The sequence below is a fragment of the Eptatretus burgeri genome, chromosome 12, assembly GCF_056783735.1.
Source record: "Eptatretus burgeri isolate ZD-2024b chromosome 12, Ebu_testis_v1, whole genome shotgun sequence".
In the NCBI taxonomy this organism is placed as follows: domain Eukaryota; kingdom Metazoa; phylum Chordata; class Myxini; order Myxiniformes; family Myxinidae; genus Eptatretus; species Eptatretus burgeri.
The window spans coordinates 34,559,372-34,583,752 of record NC_140972.1 but is presented as its reverse complement, the minus strand read 5'-3'; the positions used below and the strand labels follow the sequence as shown (position 1 = coordinate 34,583,752).

General features: G+C 41.9%; 1 protein-coding gene across 3 annotated transcripts in view; it reads left to right on the top strand.

The window, feature by feature from the left end:
* The window catches only part of UBE2Q1 (ubiquitin conjugating enzyme E2 Q1), a 60,243-nt gene that overhangs the window by 19,877 nt on the left and 15,985 nt on the right, over window positions 1-24,381 (top strand). For all 3 annotated transcript variants that reach the window (XR_015050317.1, XM_085850101.1, XM_085850100.1), the window contains exons 5-10: window positions 7,112-7,165; window positions 7,322-7,465; window positions 19,015-19,099; window positions 19,248-19,308; window positions 19,414-19,504; window positions 19,690-19,748. Coding sequence is in view for 2 of the 3 variants with exons in the window: in XM_085850101.1 (XP_085706227.1) it covers window positions 7,112-7,165; window positions 7,322-7,465; window positions 19,015-19,099; window positions 19,248-19,308; window positions 19,414-19,504; window positions 19,690-19,748 (494 nt within the window). In the remaining variant the exon portion in view is untranslated. The remainder of the gene's footprint in view (window positions 1-7,111; window positions 7,166-7,321; window positions 7,466-19,014; window positions 19,100-19,247; window positions 19,309-19,413; window positions 19,505-19,689; window positions 19,749-24,381) is intronic.

The window sequence follows — 24,381 nt, the reverse complement described above, 5'->3', positions numbered from 1 at the left end:
CACACACACAAATGAAAAGAAAACCCAAGGTTCTTTATTTGACCCTCCAGCCGATGAGTGAGACTAGCTGTGGGTCAGAGTTCAGCTTGTACCTGGTCATCGGAGGGAAGGGAGTACTCGGTAATGCGGCACCTGCCACGGGTCGTCGGCCTCGTCCCAGTCGCACGTGTGGGACTCGTGGCTCGTGGCGGCAGCTGCGTGGAGCAATCGGAGCCCCCGGGCGGAGATCAGGATTGCTGACAGGACCCACCAAGGATCCACGAACAGGCCGGTTCACTCCTCTTCCAGCACAACCACCGTCAACCAACTCGTAATCGCTCAGGAACTCCATATCTCCACACCCTCTCAGAGCGTGCTCAGGGATATATCTCCTCCCACATGGGGCGGGGCCTTGGCGAGAATCATCTCGCTGTCCGTCCCTAATTGGCCAGGATCCTACGGGCACAGTCTTCCTGTGCAGGATTTCGGCCATGCCCGGAGAAAGCCACCCCTCTTTTATTGGTCTTTATATTGGAGAAAGAAAGATTTACCCCTCCCCTCCACGCATGTTTGAGGAAGGTGGATGGTGGTGAAGCCACGATTGCGTGTGGAACGTTCGTGGAAGCCGAGGACTGGGACCGCGAGCCGCCCCCCCACTCTCGGCAAGTCAAGGTATGAGCAGCCAACGGTGGTGATGGAGCGTGATGGGCAGGTGGTGAGATGTAATAACCTAACTATAAAAAACATCACAACGCACATATTCCACTCTCCCACTAGACAAAAGGAAGGGACCTGTCTCACACGTACTTACCAGCATAACTAACTTTGGGACCTGAATATTGAGTGCACATGGTTTCCAGATTCGTAACAATATGTATGGAAGCGATTGATAGTATTTGTGATTTGGATGATACCATTGTCTTCTCTAACTCCACTAAAAAGGAGGACAATTTAAAGGTAGATGCAACAAGAGTGAGAATTGCTTTGCAATGCATGTCCCCTACCGATGTGATATTTTTTCAGTCCCAAAAGGGCATAGCTCTGTGAAATATTAACAAAACGCCCTAAAACTCAAACTTGTTGTGTAACTTATCATAATAATGCCATGTACAAAGTTTCAGTTGAATACGAGAAGGGTACCCTGCAAAAAAATAACTTTCACCCTTTAGAAATTGTGCGAATAAATTGTATTGTTGAAATATCTGCTTTTTCGTATCTTTTTCTCACCTGTGTTGCAATTAGAGTGACACGTCGTGTATAATCAGACATGCTGTTTGATAGGGCGATTATATTGTTACTCAATGAATTAAATGGAAATGTTGAAAAAAAAAAGTATTGAATATAGCTCACGTTTAATCGGTATGAGAAACAATTGAATAAGACTCACCATTATTATAAGTGAAGAAGTAGATTAAGGAAGATGAGTTTTTGTTTAAATATAAATTAAAACCGGCCCATCTATCTTCACCTTACTCGATTATATCATATTGTTTGCAGATTGGGCTTAATTAGTGGTATCCCCCACGGGATAATTGTTGACAGATGGCACAGGTACGCCAAGACTGAGCTTCTTTTATATTATAGATATTAAAGGGTATGGAGAAAAAACCACAGGTGGGACGGACGGAGAGCAAACCTATAATTCCCCTCAGGTGAAACTGGAAGGGAACTAATAACTGGAACAGGCTGTCGAGTTGTCCACATGTTCTGTCCATCACGCCTTCAAAAATCAACTTGAATCTATCTCGTCAGTCTCCTTCGATAACCTGAATATTGCTATAATAGCTTCACCAAGGTGTCTTATTTTGTTTTGTTGGATTCGCTATATATGAGATATCCCTTATTGTCGGGTTTTGTGTGTGTGTGTGTGTGTGTGTGTGTGTGTGTGTGTGTGTGTGTGTGTGTGTGTGTGTGTGTGTGTGTGTGTGTGTGTGTGTGTGTGTGTGTGTGTGTGCGCGCGCCGCGAGGCTCCACAGCACGAACCAGCGAACCAATTTCGATGAAACTTTGCCAACAGTTGCCATATGTTCTGGGAAGGTGCGTGTTTGAATTTCGTTGCCGAGCAACCACCCGTTGCTGTACAGCGGCCGAAAAACCGCGTACAGTATTTTCAATACTTGTCCTTCAGTTTTGAATGTAGAGAAACGAAACTTCGGAATTAAACACTTCGAGATATTTAGAAAATTTTACTCGAGCCGATTTTTGATTGAGGTTTTATTTTTTAAATGGTAGTCCTTGGTGTTTATTTGGGTGTCATTTAAAAATCGGGTGTCTATTTGCCGTCATTTAAGGTGTGTATGCAGTGTTTGTAAGGAACTACACCGTCATTCCACCTTCAATCTCTCCTCGATCCAAACGTTATTGACCAAAGTGAAAAGGATCCAAAATAAATGTAATCACCGGCATTTCTGTCTTTGTGGATTTCTAATAATATAATGTTTATTTATTTTCCGAAAACTATTCCACGACCCACACACCACCTTCAATTATTTATTTATTTACCGAAAACAATTCCACGATCCACACACCACCTTGCATCATTTATTTATTTACCAAAAACGATTCCACGACCCACACACCACCTTGAATTATTTATTTATTTACGGAAAACGATTCCACGACCCACACACCACCTCCAATTATTTATTTATTTACTGAAAATAATTCCACGACCCACACACCACCTTCAATTATTTGTTTATTGATCGAAAACAATTCCACGATCCACACACCACCTTCAATTATTTATTTATTTATTTATCGAAAACAATTCCGCGACCCACACACCACCTCCAATTATTTATTTATTTACTGAAAATAATTCCACGACCTACACACCACCTTCAATTATTTATTTATTTATCGAAAACAATTCCACGATCCACACACCACCTTCAATTATTTATTTATTTACTGAAAACGATTCCACGACCCACACACCACCTTCAATTATTTATTTATTTACGGAAAACGATTCCACGACCCACACACCACCTTCAATTATTTATTTATTTATTTACGGAAAACGATACCACGACCCACACACCACCTTGAATTATTTATTTATTTACTGAAAACAATTCCACGACCCACACACCACCTTGAATTATTTATTTATTCACTGAAAACAATTCCACGACCCACACACCACCTTCAATTATTTATTTATTTACTGAAAACGATTCCACGACCCACACACCACCTTGAATTATATATTTATTTATTTACGGAAAATGATTCCACGACCCACACACCACCTTCAATTATTTATTTATTTATTTATCGAAAACAATTCCATGATCCACACACAACCTTCATTTATTTATTTATCGAAAACAATTCCACGACCCACACACCACCTTCAATTATTTATTTATTGACTGAAAACGATTCCATGACCCACACACCACCTTGAATTATTTATTTATTTACGGAAAACGATTCCACGACCCACACACCACCTTCAATTACTTACTTATTTATCGAAAACAATTCCACGACCCACACATCACCTTGAATTATTTATTTATTTACGGAAAACGATTCCACGACCCACACATCACCTTGAATTATTTATTTATTTACGGAAAACGATTCCACGACCCACACCCTCCTCCAATTATTTATTTATTTCCGGACAACGATTCCACGACCCACACACCACCAATTATTTAATTATTTACCGAAAACAATTCCACGATCCACACACCACCTTCAATTATTTATTTACTGAAAATGATTGCACGACCCACACACCACCTCCAATTATTTATTTATTTACTGAAAACGATTCCACGACCCACACACCACCTTGAATTATTTATTTATTTACGGAAATCGATTCCACGACCCACACACCACCTTCAATTATTTATTTATTTACGGAAAACAATTCCACGATCCACACACCACCTTCAATTATTTATTTGCCGAAAACAATTCCACGACCCACACACCACCTTCAATTATTTATTTATTTACTGAAAACGATTCACGATCCACACACCACCTCCAATTATTTATTTATTTACCGAAAACAATTCCCCACCCACACACCACCTCCAATTATTTATTTACCGAAAATGATTCCACGACCCACACACAACCTCCAATTATTTATTATTTAAAGTGGGAGTGGTGTAGGAAAGTGGGCGTGGCTTATGAAAAATATTGTGTGGCTCAGGAGGTGTGGTCAAACAAGAGCATTGAGAGAAGTTTATCGGGTTGTGTGTGTGTGTGTGTGTGTGTGTGTGTGTGTGTGTGTGTGTGTGTGTGTGTGTGTGTGTGTGTGTGTGTGTGTGTCTGCCTGCAACGTGAGGCTCCACAGCACAAACCAGCAAACCGATTATTTTTCAAATAATGGTCCTTCAAAAATAGGGTGTCTATTTACCGTCATTTTTTATGAGTGCCAGTTGGCAAAATACGCAATAGGAAAAATCTTGCCAGGCAGAGGAACAATTGTATATGAATCTTCGTCGGTGGATCGGTCAGAATGAAAAGCATCGTATCCAGCGCTTCGATCCTCGCGAATTCCTCGTTGCCTACCGCCTTGTTTGTTTGTTTGTGAACAGTGTTACGGAAAAACTCCTCGACGGATTTCGACGAAACTTGGTGGGGGGGATGAGGTATGGTCCAAGGATCATGCCATTCGATGTTGGACCTGGTCCAAAGTCCAATATGGCCGCTATGGCGGGCATTTTGAAAAAATATTTGAATTTTTGTTTTTGCATTTCTACATGTTTTAAGTGATTTCCAACCAAAAAAAAAATTTGGAGAAAAAAAAACTTGGGAAATTTTGCAACTTTAAAAAAAAAAAATTTCGATTTTGTTTGAAAAATATTTGAATTTTTTTTTTTGCATTTCTACATGCTTTAAGTGATTTCCAACCCCCCCTCACTCCCCCCCCCCGCCCCAAAAAATAAGAAATGTTGGAGAAACGAACTATAACTCTGTCAGCACTGTTGATGTCATATTTAATGAATAAGATGTAAGGTTCACTTGAGTGACACAGCAGTATTGGTGGCAGAGGTTTTGCACTCTACCAAGTGCTCCCCCTCTAGTCTTCTCAGGTCGTCACAAAAATTTTCTGGTTTTCATTAGTCTGTTGAGAAATTGGACCAATGAATTTGTTTGGCATTATCTTGTCAGGTCGTCACAAAATTTTTCTGGTAACAAGGAAGTGCTAGCACTTTTTTCACAATCTGGAGCAGTGTTTCTCAACCAGGGTTCCCCGGAACCCTATGGTTCCACAAGAGGTCGCTAGGGGTTCCGCGAGAAACAGTAATAAATAGGCTAATGTATTTTTGAGTAGTTTTTGTTTGATTTAATATTTGTAATTTTACTATACACGTACGGCATATTGTTGGAAACTCCTTGGTTATTATAATAGAGGCTTCAACCTCTTATTGGTTCACGAAAAAATATTTTCACAAAAAAAATAATTGACTACTATATTCGTTATTGTTGTGTGTCTGTATGTCTGTCTGGCCCGAGCATAGCTCCGTGGGTTTTGATCCGATCCTGATAAAATTTTGGTGGGAGGTTTATATCATGATCTTGTTGTATTTTCCTGAAAATGGGCGTGGTGCGCCCATTATGGGCGGAGCCACGCCCAAAAAAACCTGTTTTTAGTGGGTATCCGATTTCAATTTGCATCTTCTCCTCGGGGGTTTGTCAAATCTGACGGGTTTCGGTATTTGGTTAGCCCAATGGCACCTGCATAGCCCCACAGAGCTCGATTTTTTTCATTTTCGTCCCAAGGTCAAGGCCACAAGGTCACAAACTTAGAAAATTGCGAATTGTTTTTAGGGGGTAGCCGATTTCAATTTGCATCTTCTCCTAGGGGGTTTGTCGAATCTGGCAGGGGTTTTGGTATTTGGTTAGCCCAATGGCACCTGCATAGCCCCACAGAGCCGTTTTTTTTTTTTTTTTTTTCATTTTCGTCACAAGGTCACGAACTTAGAAAATTTCAAATTTTGACATAAAAATCATACGACCACCCAAACTTTGAGAGCTGGGATGACAATATTTTTTATGCGTAATCTTGAGGTCATTCCCCACCTAAAGTCTTGAAACCATTTTGCTCTGTCTCGAACACCTTGCCCGTGGTGCCCCCTTCAAGTTTGTTTTTACGCTGATTTCATCAAAGGATGGATAATCCGAGGAGTGTGAAATGCCATATAACCTATATGACGTTATATTGTTCCTGGAATGTTCCAGAGGAAGTTTTGCACCAAAGGTCATAATCCTTGACCTTTGACCTTTAAAGTTCACAAAGGTCAAATTTTCAAAGTTGTTGAACGAAACCGGGTTTTCGAAATTTTGCAGTTCATAACCTGTCACTCGTACCACATCATGTTGATCATTTTTATAACTTGGTCAAACATCATCACATTGTCTCATCCTTGACTTCTGAAACGATCTACATCGTCAAATACCTCTCGTGAACCATCGTCACCTTCAGACTTGTATTATTTACAATTATAACAACCATAGGGAATGTATTTAACGATGTCTTTATGGCGCCAGTGTGAAACCGCCGTCACTGGTTAGTGGACGTCCTGTACGCGGCGGATTCGTGATTCGTTGAAAATATCATTTACTGGCCCACATATTTATTCATAGGACATTGTACCTTGATTTATCTTATGCCTTTTCAAAATTGTTAATAAACGATGTTATTGTAATAGTTATATACTTTCGTTATGTTTATACGTGTTGTACGCATGTGATATTGGTTGTTTATGTATATTTTTTGTGTGTGTGTTTACAGATTTTTTTGGGGAATTAAAACCTCGGTGTATATGTAAAACCTCGATAAAAATATAAAAGAGCTCGATATTAATAATGGTATATAATAATTTTTATGCAGGGGTTCCCTGAGACATGAAAACTATTTCAAGGGTTCCACAAGGGTAAAAAGGTTGAGAAACCCTGATTTCGAGGCATACTTAGGATGATCCCTGCATCAGAGTACCAATTTGTCGAGGATTGCATCCCTTGCCAAGAGAATGTTTCAGCTAAACCAGTGTGCGTACCTGTGCATGTGTGTTCATAATTCCTGGGATCTCTACTTTAAAGTGTGAAAAGATTGCATCAAAATATTCTGCTTACCTTGTGGCTCTTTTGGTAGAGTACCACCGATGAAAATATGAGCTCCGAAGATGACGACGAAGATATGGCTGAGGTCAGAAAATGAAACAAATTTGCTAAAATATACATCATGTTTGATGGCTTGCATGTTCAGTATTTATTAGGATATTTAAATATTCTTTTGTTCAGAGAGTTGGCACTTAAAAAAAAAATGCACATTTTTTTTTTCACCTGCCTGGTTTTATTTCAGCAAGACACCGATGATATGGATCATTACGAGATGAAGGAGGATGAGCCGCCCGAGGAGAAAAAGACCGATGAGGATGGGATCGAAAAAGAGAATCTGGATGTCCTAGAAAAGATCAGGCAAAACCAGAGAAAAGATTACCTGAATGTATGATTTATGGAGTATCTTTTTTGTGGGTTCTCTTTACTCAAGATGCTTCAAATTGGTGTTCCCATTCATTGTGTTTGCATATTAGACGTTTGAATTTGAAGTTTATGTGGAAGTAAAGAGTATATGATCCGATTCAATTCTGCTGCAAAAAGATAAATAAAACATGTTTCTTTCCTTTGCAACAAAAATTATGAAAATTTTAAGAAAATGGAAATGGCTTAAAAGTACATTATTGAGATTGTGGATAATAAAGTATATGTATATATATATATATATATATATATATATATATATATATATATATATATATATATATATATATATATATATATATATATATATATATGTTTGTAATGTATTATTATTGTTACTACTAATGGGTTAGTTGTTGTTCTCAGGGTGTTTTTTTCCCCTGCACTATACTACAATTGTTTTTTGTGATGATATAATGTGTACACTTAAGATAAAAAGAAAAGGGTGTTTGCTTATTTATTTATTTGTTTTTAGCTCAAAAGCCCATTTGGACAGTTGGGGAAGGGATGGAGAAAGCAACATTTATGAATTATCCAGGCTTCTGTGATTATATAATGTGTGCACTTCAAGATAGGCCTCGATACTGAAAAAGTTGATACAGTACCTGGATAGCCAGGTGGTGTTATGGAGGTTGTCATTGAGCTTTCGTCTGAGTTATATTCTTTACCTGACTTGTAAAGTGTTGAATCTATGCTTCACATGCTTGGCGTTGCATTACAGTGCACCTTCTATCGGATGAATGTTAAGAGATCCCATGTTGTCTGCAGTGAAGAGTAGTTGAGTTATCTCTGGCTCACTGGAACTATTCCAGATTTGTGCCACATTTAGTTGAATGCCTGTTCAGCTGGTTCATTGTGAAAGACATGGGACAAAAACGGTTTCCAGCCAATCTTCAAAGGTGGGAATAATCTGTTGAAGAAGTACTCAAAATAATATTGGGCCGAGATCGAAGTGAAGGAAATCCTCCAACCCTACCTGCATTATTTTCTACCCCCATTAACAATGCTGAACCTAACCCCCTTCCTTGCAGGTGACTGTTTGTTTCCTCCCCTCTTCTCCTTTTTACATGTGTATTCATTCCCTTGTTGTATGCACTATCTGCCCAGGCAGATGCTTGGCCCATCCCCATCTCCTTGAGATACCAATCGATCTGCTGCAATCATGTGGCATGTGGTCAGTCTGTTTGCCTTTCTCCACTCACAAGGCTCCCTCGCTGAGAGAATCTGGTGAGCAGGATCAGCATGAGGAAAATGAGCCACATATCCAGACAGCCACAGCTGACGCTCACGGACTATACAGGTCGCGAATGTCATCCGATCGTTGGACACAAAGTCTGACCAGCAATAGCCAAGGATTCTCTGAAGAGACCAACTACCAAAGGAATAAAGTCTCCATCTCAGATCCCTGGTCAGAGTCTAAGTCTCGTATCCAGAGAGCAAAACTGGAAGCACCAAGGACTTGAAGACTCAGACTTACCCCCCCCCCCCCCCCGCATAGGTACCGACGGCGCCACACCCCATGATACAGTGAATCCATGACCCCCCAGGCCCAACGCAGACGTTTATTGACCTCTGGCTCACAACATGTGGAGATATGAACATCACTGCCAAGATAAGTGAATCTGTGACCTCAACATCCTCACTACAAACAGTTACAGCCATGATAGCAGCATCCAAGATGTCATTGAAAGCCTGGATCTTAGTTTTAACCCAGGAAATCCATAAACCCTGTGGCTCCGATTCCTCATTCAGTGTCTCGAGGGCCCACAAAAGCATATCCAGCGTCTTCGCAAAGATGACTGAATCATCTGCGAAATCAATGACAGAAATCTTCACATTCCCAAGTGATGCACCGCAACTTAATCTCTCCGACATCCTCCCCAGAATCAAGCCCGTACAAGTGCTGAAAAGTGTGGTGGCCAGTACATACCCCGACGAGCTCCAGCAACAACAAGAAATAAGTCGGAGATGGAACCACCACAACTCAACACTTTCAATACCAAAGTATAGTTCAGAAATTATATTGATCAGTTTTGGTGGCACACCTCGAAGACCAAGAATCCTCCAGAGGGCATCCCTATTCACTGAATTGAGCATTTTGCGGCGATCAACATAGGCTGCGAGCAGCTCCTGCTGAAACATTCGTCTGCGTTTGGTGAGGACCGAAAGAGCAAGGATACGGTCAATCGTTGACCTCTGGTGTAAAGCCCGACCGCTCTGGGCGCTGTTGCTCAAGCAGATGGTGGCGAACCCTATCAATAATTATCCAAGCAAACACTTTACCTGGCACTGAGAGCAGCTTCACCCCTTGGTAGTTGTGGCAGTTCTGGCGATCACCCTTCCCTTTCCAGAGAGGGACAACATGGCCTCTCTTCCATTCAGTTGGGATGATACCTGTTTTCTCAACAGAGCACAGAACTGCAGCATTGACATGAGTACAGCATTTCCACCAGCCCTGAAGCTCAGCATGGATGCCACAGATCACAGGAGCTTTACCCCCTTTCAGCTGGTTCCCTGCAGTCTGTGTTTCCACAAAATAAGGTTGTTCATAGTTGATTGGAAGGTCTGCAAAAGGGATAGTTACACCTCTAATGTCCAACTCCACAGCTGGTGGGTCAGGCTGGTACAGTCGCTCAAAGTAACTGGCCTAGCGGGCCTTCACTTCGGACTCCTCTGTCAAGAGCCCACCACCCTCCGCTCTAACTGCAATACACCGAGGGACGGGCTTTGTGGAACGCAATGCACAAACTCCTCTGTAAGCAGGACGAAAATCACTTGACCACAGGTGATGCTCTACCCCTTCACAGATTCCTCGCACATAGGCCTCCTTCTCCGCCCTCAGAGCATACACAGTTTTACGCCTCAACTCCCTGAACAGCTCAGCTCTGCCATTCAGCCTGGCCCTGCGATACTGGTCTTACGGTATCCAGTGTCCCTTGGGAGACAAAGTTTTTCTTCACCTGATGGTGGGTTCCAAGACGTCCACCGGCATCATCAAGGATGGTAGTCTTGAAGGCTTCCACAACTCTTCAGAATTTCCCAAAACACCCAGACCACCCAAATCCCCACTCAGCCTGTTTGCAAACTCCTCAGCTACCCTCTCATCCTTGAGATTGCCAACATCTAGCCTCGGCTGGGATGGTACCATTCTCCTGGATTTAAGCTGAAAATTCAGAGTTTCTACAACAAGCCTGCAAGTCGGTATTGAGGAACTGAGCACTCCGGTAAACCCTGCAGTTCTGAATCGTCCTCCAGCGACCATCAACGAGCACATGGTCAATATCCTTCGCTACATCACCAGCGTTGGAATACCAAGTCCAATTATGAGCCTGTGGGCGCTGAAACCGTGAACCAGCCACCCTAAGCCCATGACTTCACAGTTCCATACCCATGGGGACCAACACGTGTCTCATAACCATCCTTACCAGTGCCAGCTAATACATTGAAATCCCTCAAGACTAGAAGAGTATCTCGCCTGGGGCACTGATCAACCACAGCCTCGAGCGCGGCATAGAATTCCTTCTTCACAGTGAGATCACTCGCTTCAGTCGGAACATATACAGAGACCAGGGAAATGACACCCAAGGAGTGATGAATCCTCAGTCTCATGATACGCTTGTTGACTGCTGTTACCTCAATTATCATTGGAGTCAGCTTGTTGGACACAGCTACAACAACTCCGTAGGCATTGTAACCATCAGTGACCATACCAATAGAAGTTGTAACCACCCACCATTATCTCCCCGCAATCCGGTGTCCGAACCTCAGAGAGTGCTGCAATACCGATGTCGAAACGCTTGAGCTTCGATGATAACAGTGAAGGGTGATCATTTTCTCTATGGGATAGGACATTCCAGGCACCCACCCGAAGGGACCGCCACAGCACCACCCCGACACACACCACTGCAATGCGACCCAGGAAGGTTACCCTGTGCTTTTCCCCCGATCATCAAAGAATGGGTGTCCCAAAGGCTTTGCCCCAATCCCGTCATCCAGGGCAGCTGCACAGGAGTTGAATTTATTGGGTTTCAGTTTTCTTTGCGTTTTTTAATGTTTTGCGGAATGAAGTGTTTTGCGGTGGCCGAAGTGCAAATCCTGCTACCAACTTCCGAGAAAGAGGTGCCCAACTGCAGGAGGAGATCTGCAGACACAGTTGGGCACCAGATATGGATAGCCGTTGCTTCACAAGGAGGTCCTCCGCCATTTGACAGGTTTTGTTTTTTTTCCTGCTGGGTGTCCATATTCACAACCCTCCTCACCAGGAAGCCTGGTGGGGGAGACTGTTTCGTCGATGACAACCTAAACCCTCTTCCTTGCAGGTGACTTTTTTTCCTCCCCTCCTCTCCTTTTTTCTTGTTTATTCATTCCCCTTGCTGCATGTACTCTTAGCACCAATGTGCTTTGACTTGAGACTTTTGTAAACAAATTTTAAAATTGCCTTGAAGTATTTTTATCTTGCCAAAACGAAGTTTTTGCAAGATATGTTAGTCAGCTTGTATGTTTTTTTGTTTTTTTTGTCTGTAATCACGTATTAAAAATTCTGCAGAGCACAGTTATCATCGGAAATTTTTGTAACTTCGCATATCAGAGGCCTATAGAGGTCCTTTCAGTGCACAAAATTTTGAAGGTCAAAGGTCAAGGTCACTGGCACAAAGGGGAGTCGACGAAACCCTTATTTTTTGAGTAATTTTGATCGGATCGTCTTCAAACTTCATGGGAATATAGTTCATGGTCTGGCGCTCAGCTGATTAATTTTTGGTGGCGATTGGCCTTGACCTTTATATGTTTTTTTGTTGTTTTTTTTATTTTTTTTTTTGGTCTGTAATCACGTATAAATCACTCTGCAGAGCACAGTTGTCATTGGAAATTTTTGGAACTTCGCATATCAGAGTCCTATAGAGGTCCCTTTCAGCCCATAAAAATTTGAAGGTCAAGGTCAAAGGTCAAGGTCACTTTGTCGCAAATCAGGGGAGTCGACGAAACCCTTATTTTTTGAGTAATTTTGATCGGATCGTCTTCAAACTTCATGGGAATATAGTTCCTGGTCTGGCGCTCAGCTGATTAATTTTTGGTGGCGATCGGCCTTGACCTTCATGTTTTTTTTTTTTTGTCTGTAATCATGTATAAATCATTCTGCAGAGCACAGGTATCATTGGAAAGTTTTGTAACTTCGCATATCAGAGGCCTATAGAGGTCCCTTTCAGCACATAAAATTTTGAAGGTCAAAGGTCAAGGTCACTTTGTCGCAAATCAGGGGAGTCGACGAAACCCTTATTTTTTGAGTAATTTTGATCGGATCGTCTTTAAACTTCATGGGAATATAGTTCATGGTCTGGCGCTCAGCTGATTAATTTTTGGTGGCGATTGGCCTTGACCTTCATGGTTAGCGCCTAAGGTCAAACATATTTGACCCCAAGGTCAAATTTTCAAGTTTTAGGAACCATATCGTGTAGTACCTCAAATTGCACACCTCGATGAGTGCTTTCTAGATATGTCAAGCTTGAGACATTATGACATCATTTAGTGACGTTATGAGGCAAACGCATATTTTTCATGGTTACTCTGTAGAACGATTCTCATCGGAATCTCTCGTAGGCAGATATTCCTCAAGGAGTCGCTCCTGGTGGATAGCAGCTCTGTTCACCTCAGTGTGACCTTAAAGAAGTCACACGTGGTCACCTTTTGGCAAGATACGGGTCACCCTATGGGTGACATTGGTTTATTTAATATTTAATATGAAGGGGAGTCACTGTTCTGTTCAGACGTTTGTCCTGTTCTGTCTTTTCCAGCCAGTTGTACATTTTCCTCTTTGTCAGCGTTTCCTGACACCATTGGAATACAGTCTGTGCTATTGGCTATGGGGATTTTTTTTTCTTCCTTTAAGCAAGTTCTCTCTTCCCAACAGAATCCTATTTATTTTTGAGGGTAAAATGCCTGAGGCCAAATGTCAACATCTTTTATTAATTTCTAAAATCCTCTATTTTCATCCGATTGACTTGAAATTTGAAGAGTATTTGCATATCAGGTCAATTAATTAAACACCAATTTTTTTTTTAGGTCAAAAGGTCAACATAGGTCTAATTTCTAGAATTGAGAGTATTCAACATCGGCCTAATAAAATGAATTTCTAAAATTTAAAAAATGAAAGGGCCAAAAACAATCTATCTATATACATGTATTTATTTTTTATATATGTACTATGTATAGATATATGTATACAGTAATCCCCCGTTTATCGCGAGGGTTACGTTCCAACCCCCCCCCCCCCACGATAAGTGAAAATCCGCGAAGTAGTGACCATATGTTTATTTTATTATTTATATATATATATATATATATATATATATATATATTTTAAAGCTTTATGACCCTCCCCACACTCTTATTAACCTTTCCCACACTCTTATTAACCTTTCCCATACTCTTATAAACACTTCCTATACTCGAAAACACTTTTTACACTCTTAAACATATGCTATTTTAACAACATATAAAATTCTAATGGGTACTCGTAATGGCGGCCTACAGCAGCGAAGCTTCTTCCTTGCTTTAACATGTCGAAGTTGCACTTTTTCTACGATGGTTAGCATCTTCCTCTGCCGCTTAGGTTCAGTGCCAGATACCTTAGAAGGTGCAGAACGTTTGGGCGGCATTGTAGGGGTTGAAATAAATGAAAAACTTTCACAGATAATTCACACAAACGCAACACCGCAGAGTAACACTATGAGTAGCGATCGCATGTCGATGTGAAATGGACAAGGCGAGATGCTGAATGCATGCTATGCGTGGGAGATGCAGAGAATTATGCTACGGTCTCTGAGCCAATCAGAACCCAGGATACAGAACACCATGCTCTTGTTGGTCACCTCCCATCCATCAGCCAATAGCGTGCCGTGTACGATCTCACGTGGGTAAACTAGCGCAAGTGGAAACGGCCGCATCTGCGTTTTCCATACGCACGACTTTGTCTGCTCTTCTACTGTACACTATGTACAGTATTTTATTTCTTCTAATATGTTTTAATTATTATTTTTATTTTTTTACGTTTTAAATTTTTTTTAGGCTGGAAAATGCTTATTTTTCCATAAAAATAATAAATATATAAAAATACATTTATACCGCAAAATCCTGTGATATAGCGAAAATTCCGCGATATAAAATTAGATATGTATGAGTTAAAAATCCGCGATACAGTGAGACCGCAAAAGGTGAACCGCGATATGGCGAGGGACGACTGTATATGTATATATCATCATCATCACACCATTTGAAAGCCTTTAAATCCCTGAGCAGGGGTCAGCTTTTTGCCGGCTCCAATCATGGTACCCTTTCTTGTGGCAATGTTTTTACGGCCGGGTGCCCTTCCTGACGCCAACCCTTTAGTCGCCTTCGACCCTGTAGGGATAATTACCAGTATACTGGTGCTCATTTCGCTGACCTTCAGAAGGATGACAGGCTGAGTCAACCCCCCTGATGCTAACTCAGTGGCCAGTGGGGCTCGAACACAGGACCCCAAGAATCCCAAGCCACCGCCTTAACCGCTGAGCCACACTAGGCTCATTGTGTGTGTGTGTGTGTGTGTGTGTGTGTGTGTGTGTGTGTGTGTGTGTGTGTGTGTGTGTGTGTGTGTGTGTGTGTGTGTGTGTGTGTGTGTGTGTGTGTGTGTGTGTGTGTGTGTGTGTGTATATATATATGTGTATATTGTTGCAGGTCAGGGGCGAAAATATCAAAAGGGGGGAGGTTGGGGGGAGCTATCTTTGGTTCCCACAAGACTCTCCGGAATCGCAGGCTGTCGCACATTGGTAACTTCGTGACACGGCGGTTCGCTATCGACCGTAAACGCCAATAACTCAACCACGTAACTTGGGGTCCTCCGTTTGATACCATTTACCTAAATGTCACGTGGTTTCATTACCAGGGGACACACCCTCGGTACGCCTTGTTCAAACCGGATCAGATGCAGCCAAGCTTAACTGCCAAGGATGTACCGGCTGTAAAACAGATTGTTGGGGGATAACGTCCCGGCTAAGCTCGGATACGAACCATGCTGGGCCAATGAAGGAAAAGCCGAAAACGATTTGGGAACATTTCTATACAAAGCATTTATTTACAATCAAGTGAGAAAGGTATGTGGCATGGTAAATTGTGTTTATTGGTATGTTTAGCAGAGGATAGCAAGGAATTTGTGGGGTGTGGCAAAAGGAAAGCAATTTACAAAAGCAGACACAGCAGGATTATCCCATTATCACTTCTTCAACCTTAACTTATACTAGACAGGTGCCGTCTCTCTCTCTCTCTCTCTCTCTCTCTCTCTCTCTCTCTCTCTCTCTCTCTCTCTCTCTCTCTCTCTCTCTCACTCGCTCGCTCACTCACTCACTCACTCACTCACTCACTCACTCACTCACTCACTCACTCACTCACTCACTCACTCACTCACTCACTCACTCACTCACTCACTCACTCACTCACTCACTCACTCACTCACTCACTCACTCACTCACTCACTCACGATTAGATAGCCAGAAAGAAAGAGAGCAGATGAGGACAAACTTCCTCGCAATACCTGGAGTGATCGGCCGACCAACGCAGCCCAGTACGCTTAGGGAGAGGTAGGAGGGAGAAATACTGGTGTCTAAGGTGTGGTGGAGTGCAATATGGGGGGGGGGTACGGTGTCTTGCCAGCGGAAAATTGGATTGCGATTCAGTGATGATGCTCTTTTTCTTGCGTCCAAAGGGGACGAGATGAGATTTGTAAAGAGAGGAGAGAAGATGCGTGAGGCGACAGATCCCTAACCTCGTCGTGCATAGGTCTGTGAGTGTAGCGTGTACCTCTGTGGGACACTCTGCTTGAGCATTCCCACCTTGAGAGTTGTCGCGTTATCTCCGGCTTAGTCACTTTGTTGGGGTTCGTGGCAATGTGTGCTCTGCACTGGTCCTCAGGAATAAGCATGTGTCAGTCACACACCAACCGCGAGTGAAGAGCCAGCGAAGGACAGAGGCAACGAGCAGCCAACGCAGAGCAGAGAAGAAGAGGTCGAAGCCGAGAGCGAGCGGCTCAGCGCTCCTCCCCGGGCGAAGCGTTTCTTTTATAAGCCTGGGGCGGGACCCGAACGCGACGCGCTGTGACCTGAATCTCGCTTCTCTATTGGGCCACAGCGGCCCAAGCCACGCCGTGCCAGGCTCCCGGGGCGGAAACTATCTCATTCGCCCATCTGACTCGACATGGCTCGGGGCTCTTGACTCAACATCGGGTATGAGCCGACACGCTGGCCCTGAACGTGCTCCAAGTGCAGTCTGACTGCCGAATAGCAGTGCACACCCGCCACTCATGGGCCCCCTCTCACGAGCCAAAATGCACACCCGGGCCCCGTACCAAATTCCTGGATCGCCCTTCTCGCGACTCCTCTTCCCCACCCGTCTTGCCGTGTTCTGGCGACTGGACAAGGGTCGTATCAATCCCGCGTGTTCATCCGGGACATTCCCGGCGAGATGCGGTTGGTGCTATTAACATCCGTTGCTCGTCCCAGCATCACACGGTCCGATTACAGCCCGAGCTGTGCAGCACGCCTCTGTTTCGTGGCGAATTGTGGTGATGCAGAGGTACGAGGGGGTGCGTGAATATTTTTCCTCTGTGTGGGTGGTGTTGGTGGTCGAAGTGGTGAAGTTTGGTGAGCAAGGGGTGAAGTAAGGTGAGATGCCGTTGGAAATTGGCATGCAGATTTGAATGAAATAATGGCGCACCATGCGTGTGTTTTGTATGTTGTGAGCTTGTTGGAGGGAGTTTGGTGGTGGTGGTTCCAATCCACGGGAGGCATCGTGGTGTGTTTGCTATTCAATCGCATTTTGCATGCCGTGTGTGCTTGCTTGCTTGACTTGTACCATGGCTAAAAGGAAAGGGTTGATTAGAAATCAGAATAGGAGATAGATATATAGTTAATAGACGTAGCTATAAGACCCACACAACGCACTTTGTCCCATTAACCCATTGGACACGAGGGGGAGGTCTAACTGCACGGAGACTAACGAAATAGCTGCCTGGGGATCACTGTATGTTGGGTGCCATTGCCTTTGAGGCATGCGGTTTTGCAGAACCGCAACTATATATACATATATATAAAATATTATATTTATTTATTTGTTTATATATATATATATATAATGATATCTCAAAAAGTTATGGACGAGTTATGACAAAACTCGGTGGATGAGTTGGTTCGGTGACAAAAACAAGTATATTCGATTTTATGCCTGGTTTTGGCTGAATGGGTAGGGTGGTGAGCTTGGTATCCTCGGATCCTGAGTTCAAATCTCACTTGGCTGTTGAATTAATACCAGGTGGGGTTGACTGCCTGTCATCCTTCTGAGGTCAGCAAAATGAGTGCCAGCATTCTGGTATACTGTGGCGGAGTGGCCAAAGAGACTGTGCCCAATCGCCAAGGAGTCTGCTTCGGCAGCACCAACACTGCACAGAGGATGGTGCCAATGGATGGATGGATTAGATTTTGGTTCAGATTCAGCCCAAAAGTGGGATACATAACGTAAACTGTTTCACCTGGCGGAGGTATACGCTTTACCGAGTGCCCTTCTACTTTGTTCTGTTTTGCCAAGTGTCACTCTATGAGTGATTTTTTTTTTTTTTATGATTAACACAAGTCAATATAACTTGTACAATATAATGTACAAGCTATGTCTGACAACTCACCATCAACTTGGTCCTTATTCTGATGACTTCATATATTTTAATTTTGTTTTGTTTTTAGACTGTCCCTCCCTTCTTGTCTCTGGTACTTTTATTCCCAGGCAAAAATGCTACTGTTAGAACTATAGTATGAGAGTTGTACTCTCATATACTATGGTTGGTAACAGGTCTGACTACAGTAGTCTGCAGAGAATTACTACAGGAAAGGAATGCTATTGTTGCCTGGGTGATTAATGCATTTTGACATGCCACCCCCTTCCACCTCACTCACCCCTCTCCCCCACTCAAACCAAACATGTACCTGTACCATATGTAATAAAAATAAAAAGATGCAGCAGCTACTCTGACTGAATATTGTAAATTGTACTGCCTCACAAATTTGATTAAACACCTTATAGTCTACAGTTCTTGAATGCGATCTTGTGCAGGGTCTTCATTGTTATGAGTATGGATTTGCCATATTATGGGGTTTTTTACACCTTGCAGGTCTCAAATTACCTTCAAATTTTAATTTGATGGCCATGCCCTGACTCGATGGCAGCAGACTTTGTCCAATGATGTGTTCAGGATAAAAAAAATAGATTGTAAACCTTCTCTTGGGATACGTTATGGGAAGGGTAGGGGAGGGAGGGTGAAGCAGATGTTGCACACTCCAGTTTGAGATCCATTGTACTACAAGACGAACACAAATATTGATTTGATGACAAATTGCTTTACACGTATATTGATTTTTGTCATCTTACTTTTTCTAGCATGTTCATTTTTCTTTGTCTTGTGTTTGTTTGTTTTTTGCTTATGGATCGTGGATCATACAGGGAACGGTGTCTGGGTCGGTGCAAGCTACAGACAGACTCATGAAGGAGCTGAGGGATATCTACAGGTCTGCAAGCTTCAAGGGAGGTTCGTTGATAAAAGCCGTGTTTTGATAAATGCTGATCACTGTGGCACGAGCATGTTTTTTTTTGTTTTTTTGTTTTACTTGCCTCGTTTTCGATTGAATGTTTTCATGACGTGATGAGATCTTCATTTCCACCTCTGTCTTTTTCAGGAAACTATGCAGTTGAACTTGTAAATGACAGTCTATATGAATGGAATGTAAAAATTCTCAAGTGAGTGCCATGAATATTTATTTACGAGAACCGATTTGTTCACAGTCTTTTTAACTGCATCATTTTCCATGGAAACTGAAGTCACACTGAGTGACGTGTGCACAGAGTCGATCCAGATAGCGCTCTTCACAGTGATCTTCTGATTCTGAAGGAGAAAGAGGAAAAATGCTGCATTTCCATGAATTTTTCATTCAGGGTAAGTTGCATCTCTTCAGCATGAGGTTAGGGTTGTGTCATCAGGCCATTGTCATTTTTGTTAAAATGAGCTTTTTTTGTGTCAATGCTGCTTGACCATCTTACGTCTGTAAGACCCTTTGGCAATTGCCTTTTTGAACCAGATCTGGCATTGCCACTTAAGCTTTACTTTTTGCTCTGTTGCAGGATAACTTTCCTTTCGACCCCCCGTTTGTGAGGGTTGTTTCTCCTATCCTCACTGGAGGGTGAGTTATTTACTTATATTGTATTTGGTTTTCATTTTATTTTATGTATTCATTTGATGTACTTGTTAATTTATTTATTTACTTGCATCGTCTGTGCCCCCGTATTTTACTTGATATATAATTGCAGATGATGCTCAGGTTAGTATTGATCAATTGTTGCATCTTATTATGGTGAATTGCTTGTCTTGCTTATCATTTTAGACCATAGCGTTGTCGATGAGCATTTTGGGATTATGCATAATCATTTAATTATTCAAATAAATATAAAAAACAACATCAAACAACCTAGCCTCTCCAGACTATAAGACTATCAAGTAGATAATATAGTTGTTCAATTTGATGGACAACCATACCCCTCTTCAAAACAGGAGCAGGCTTTATTGTTCCATTCTCTCTTTTATTATTTAAAGACAATATCACTTGTAATTAAAAAAAAAAAATAATTTGTCTATTTTTTTTTTGTAATTCTCTTGAATAAAGTGAGTAAAATCTCCTCTCCATTCAAATTATATAACTTTAGTCCAGGGAACTGTCTAAAATATCAACAATTTTAAAAAAAGCTTAGTGGTCCATCTCTTGGTGCAACCTCTCTTAAAATGTGATTTCCATTTGTAAATTTGAACAATATCAGACTTTGACTTCAGGTTTTCATGAATTGATGTCTTTTTCCTATCCAAATTTTGTAAATGTTTTTAAAGGTTTTGATTTGACAGGAATGTGTACTGTGTTGTTACCATCTACAATGTCTTGAATAAGAGAAACCCATTCCTCACGTCGCAATTCAGTAAATATTTTATTGGTAATGTGTTGGTCTGTGTGTTCTGTAAAAATCATATCGGTGTCCAAGGAGATGCCTGGTAATGTTGGATATCTGTCAATAAGTTGTTGATTGAAAAGGTTAATGGTTGGATGTCCTTTGGATTAATGTCCATCTGGGGTGAGAAGGGTTACAGAGGATTTGAGTGGAGATGTCAGTTATGCGATTCAGTGTGAGCCAATTTTCAAGATTGTTGATGTATTGCTATGTTGGCCTTTACTAAATTGGATTGTTGTGAAGCAATGGTTAGCTCGTCTGCATATGGTCATTGAAAAGTTGTGTCTGATTGAAGAGAGAGATGGGCTGACATGATGCTGTGTTATTGAGAGGTTTGATAGGTGTTGTTATTGATATGATGATTGCTTCTTCTTTTTTTTCCACAGAGGGAATTTTATTGTGTGTCCATGATAGTGCACTACTTTAACTGGGTTCCCAAACTCTAACTCGGCAAGTTGCCCTTCCGAGTCGAGCCGACTGGCTGTCAACTCAAAAAATAACTCCTGGCGAATGAAATGCAGTACTGTGGAAGTGGTTTTCATGCTACCTTTTTTTTTTTTGGTTTGTTTTTTTGGACACCACCCAGAGAGGTCTGTGGTGGGTGGAGGGGCTTTGGTAGGAGGTAAGTGTGAGGGAAGGGGAAGGAAGGGCATTTTCCTTCAGACGTCGAAAAAACGTGGATACGCCTTGACAGTGAAAAAAAACAAACTAAAAAAAGGCAAAATATACATGTACACAGACCATACCGACACCAACAGCAGAGTTGAAATCCAACATGGAGGCAGACTTGGACAAACAATGGGTGTGGGGAAGAATGGAGCAGCAGGAGAGGATGCATGGGGTAAATTTACCATTGAGCTTCAGTGTGTGCCCAAGTCATAACATTTTACCAATTGAGCTTTTCTCATCAAATCTTCTACAAACCTTAATTATGTGAATGTGGAGAACACTGAATAAAATGTACATTTTTTTTTTTTTTTTTTTTTAACAGTCTTTCTCATCAAGTTTGGTTCTGGTGCAAAGCAGATGCAGATGGGCTTTGCGTTTTGGGATGTTTTCTCGTTACCTCCACCATCTGCGATGGACAGAGGTTGTGTTTTTACCCATATTTTGGTTCGTCTATCTCTTCTACCCTTATTATCAGTATTTCCGTCTATGTTTGTTTGTCTGTCTGTCTGTATGTCTGTCTGTTCGGTCCAGTGCTCCGTCAATACAAAAGCGATTTCGATGAAACTTGGTTGGTAGGTTCATACCATGACCTAGTTGTGTGCAAATGAGAACCTTTGCTATGGACCCATCCGTTGCCGAGCAACGGACCTTTGAAATTTTCAGAAAAATCTCAAAATTTTTTCCCGAAAATCAAAAATCGGGCCACGAGCGACTGTGGACAGTACATTCAGCCATATTGTCAAAAATTTCCAGCCGGATCCTATGAAAACTGTCGGAGAAGATAGACTTTGAATGAACTCTGGTCGAAAACAATAAAAAAACGAAGTTCGTTATATCTCAGAGACTATGAGTCAGATATACATGAAACTGGTATGGTAGGTTCATGGTATGTCCGAGTTATGTGTGAGAAAGAACCGTTGCTATGAACGCTTTTGTTGGCTAGTAACAGCTGAAAAACGACTAAATTCGACTTGATTGACTACTCATGTCCACCTACCGGCTTGTTTGTTTGTCTGTTTGTTTGTGTATTCAGGATAGCTCAAAAAGTTGTGGATGGATTCAGATGAAATTTGGTAAGCAGGTTGGGTGTGTGAGGAGGACGAATCGATTCGATTTTGGTGAAGATCCGAATCCAGATCCGGATATTGGAAAATGTGTTTTTGTGGATGAGGGTAAGGAGGGGAAGGAGCTCTCTCCCACCTCGATTGCTTGGTCACTCACTCCTTTCTGAGAGAGTGGCTTGGGAAGATGTGGGAGAATTTTGCAGCATTGTTGAGTTTGGTCGCTTGAATGAGTGCTTTGTCTATTTTGTTTGTTGATGACATTTTGGGGTTCTGTTACTTTGCTTTGAATGCCATTTATGTTGAACTGTAGAATGTTGTACAGCCTGGTGTTGGCTTAATTGTTAGGGTGGTGGGCTTGGGATCCGAGAATCCTGAGTTCAAATCCCACTCGGCTGTTGAATTAATACCAGGTGGGGTTGACTCTGCTTGTCATCCTTCCGAGGTCGGCAAAAATGAGTGCCAGCTTGCTGGTGTCCTGTGTCGGAGTGGCGACCTGTCCAGGATGGTGTTCAATAGCCAAGGAGATTGCTGAAACAGCACCAATGCTCTCCACAGAGTCTGGTCCCAATGGATGGATGGATGTAGAATGTTCATGTGAAATTTATTGGTTTGTGATTTTGGAGTAGACTGAAAGACTGCAGGGAGATGTTGTGTAGAACAGCCACAAGTCCATTTGCAAGCTGTAATCTTTGTATCGAGGTAGGTTTGTATATTTGAGATGCAGTAAGTTGTTTCCCCCAAATAGGTTAATTCCCCACCATTGAGAGATAGGTCCAAAAACGATTTATTGCACGATATTTCAAAAAGTTGTGCACGAGTTAATGATAAAATGTGGTGGATGAGTTGGGTAGGTGACGAGAACAAGCCGATTCGATTTTGGTTCAGTTCCGAATGAAGATCTAGTCTATCCGTGGGATACAAAACGTAAACTGTTCAACGTGGCGGTGTGCTCTCGAAAGTGCCGTTCTAGTTTTTTTTCATGTGACCTTTAATCGAGATCAAACGTAACAGCTTGGTTGACATCTAATGTGGGCAGAGGCATATCCTTTTTAACCTCCGCCATCTTCGAAGATGGATGGAGGTTACTGTTTTCACCCCTTTCTGTTTGTTTGTTTGTTTGTTTGTGAACAGTATTACGGAAAAAACTCCTCGACGGATTTCGACGAAACTTGGTGGGGGGTTAGGTCTGGTCCAAGGATCATGCCATTAGATTTTGGACTTGGTCCAAAATCCAATATGGCGGCCAATTAAAAAAAATGTTTTTTTGCATTTCTACATGTTTTAAGTGATTTCCAACCCCCCCCCCCCCCCACAAAAAAAAATAGTTAGAGAAAAAAAATTTTGCAACTTTTTTTTCAACAAAATTTCGATTTTTTTTTTTTGCATTTCTACATGTTATAAGTGATTTCCAACAAAAAACATGCCAAAATTATAATTGCGGCTGATTTTGGAACTTCAGGTGGATATACCCACGTAAAATCAATTTCTGTCTCAAGGAATCTAGTTATGACGAATGAATTGAGTATGTAAAAGTTAAAAGTAAAAGGGAAAGTTGCAAACTATAACTCTGTGAGCAGTTGACGTCAAATTGAATGAATAGGATATCAGGTTCACTTGAGTGACCTGGCAGTATTGGCGGCAGAGGTTTTGCACTCAACCGAGTGCTCCCCCTCTAGTTTTTGTTTGGTTTTTGTAGACACCGACGAGACTCGTCTGAGAGCTAACACACAGAATGTATAACAAGGGGAGCAGGAGACAAGAAGGGTAGGAGAGGTAAGGAAAAGGACTTTCAGATCCTGACACGACAGGGACCCATGATACATTCATGTCAAATTCCACTTTTTAGTTTAAAATTGCTTTGATTTACAATTCAAGATTTACTGAGAAATGGGTTTCTATTATTCAGGATATTGTGGATGATTAAAACACAGGACATTCCTCCGTGAAATGAAAAGCTTCAAAAACATTTAGTAGAACTTTTTTTATCCAGGATTGTCGGGGCCAAGGTTGTTCCGAATTACCTGTTTTCGGTTAATGGAAGTTTTTATTGTTATTCTACATGATTGTCATTAATATTCTTATTATA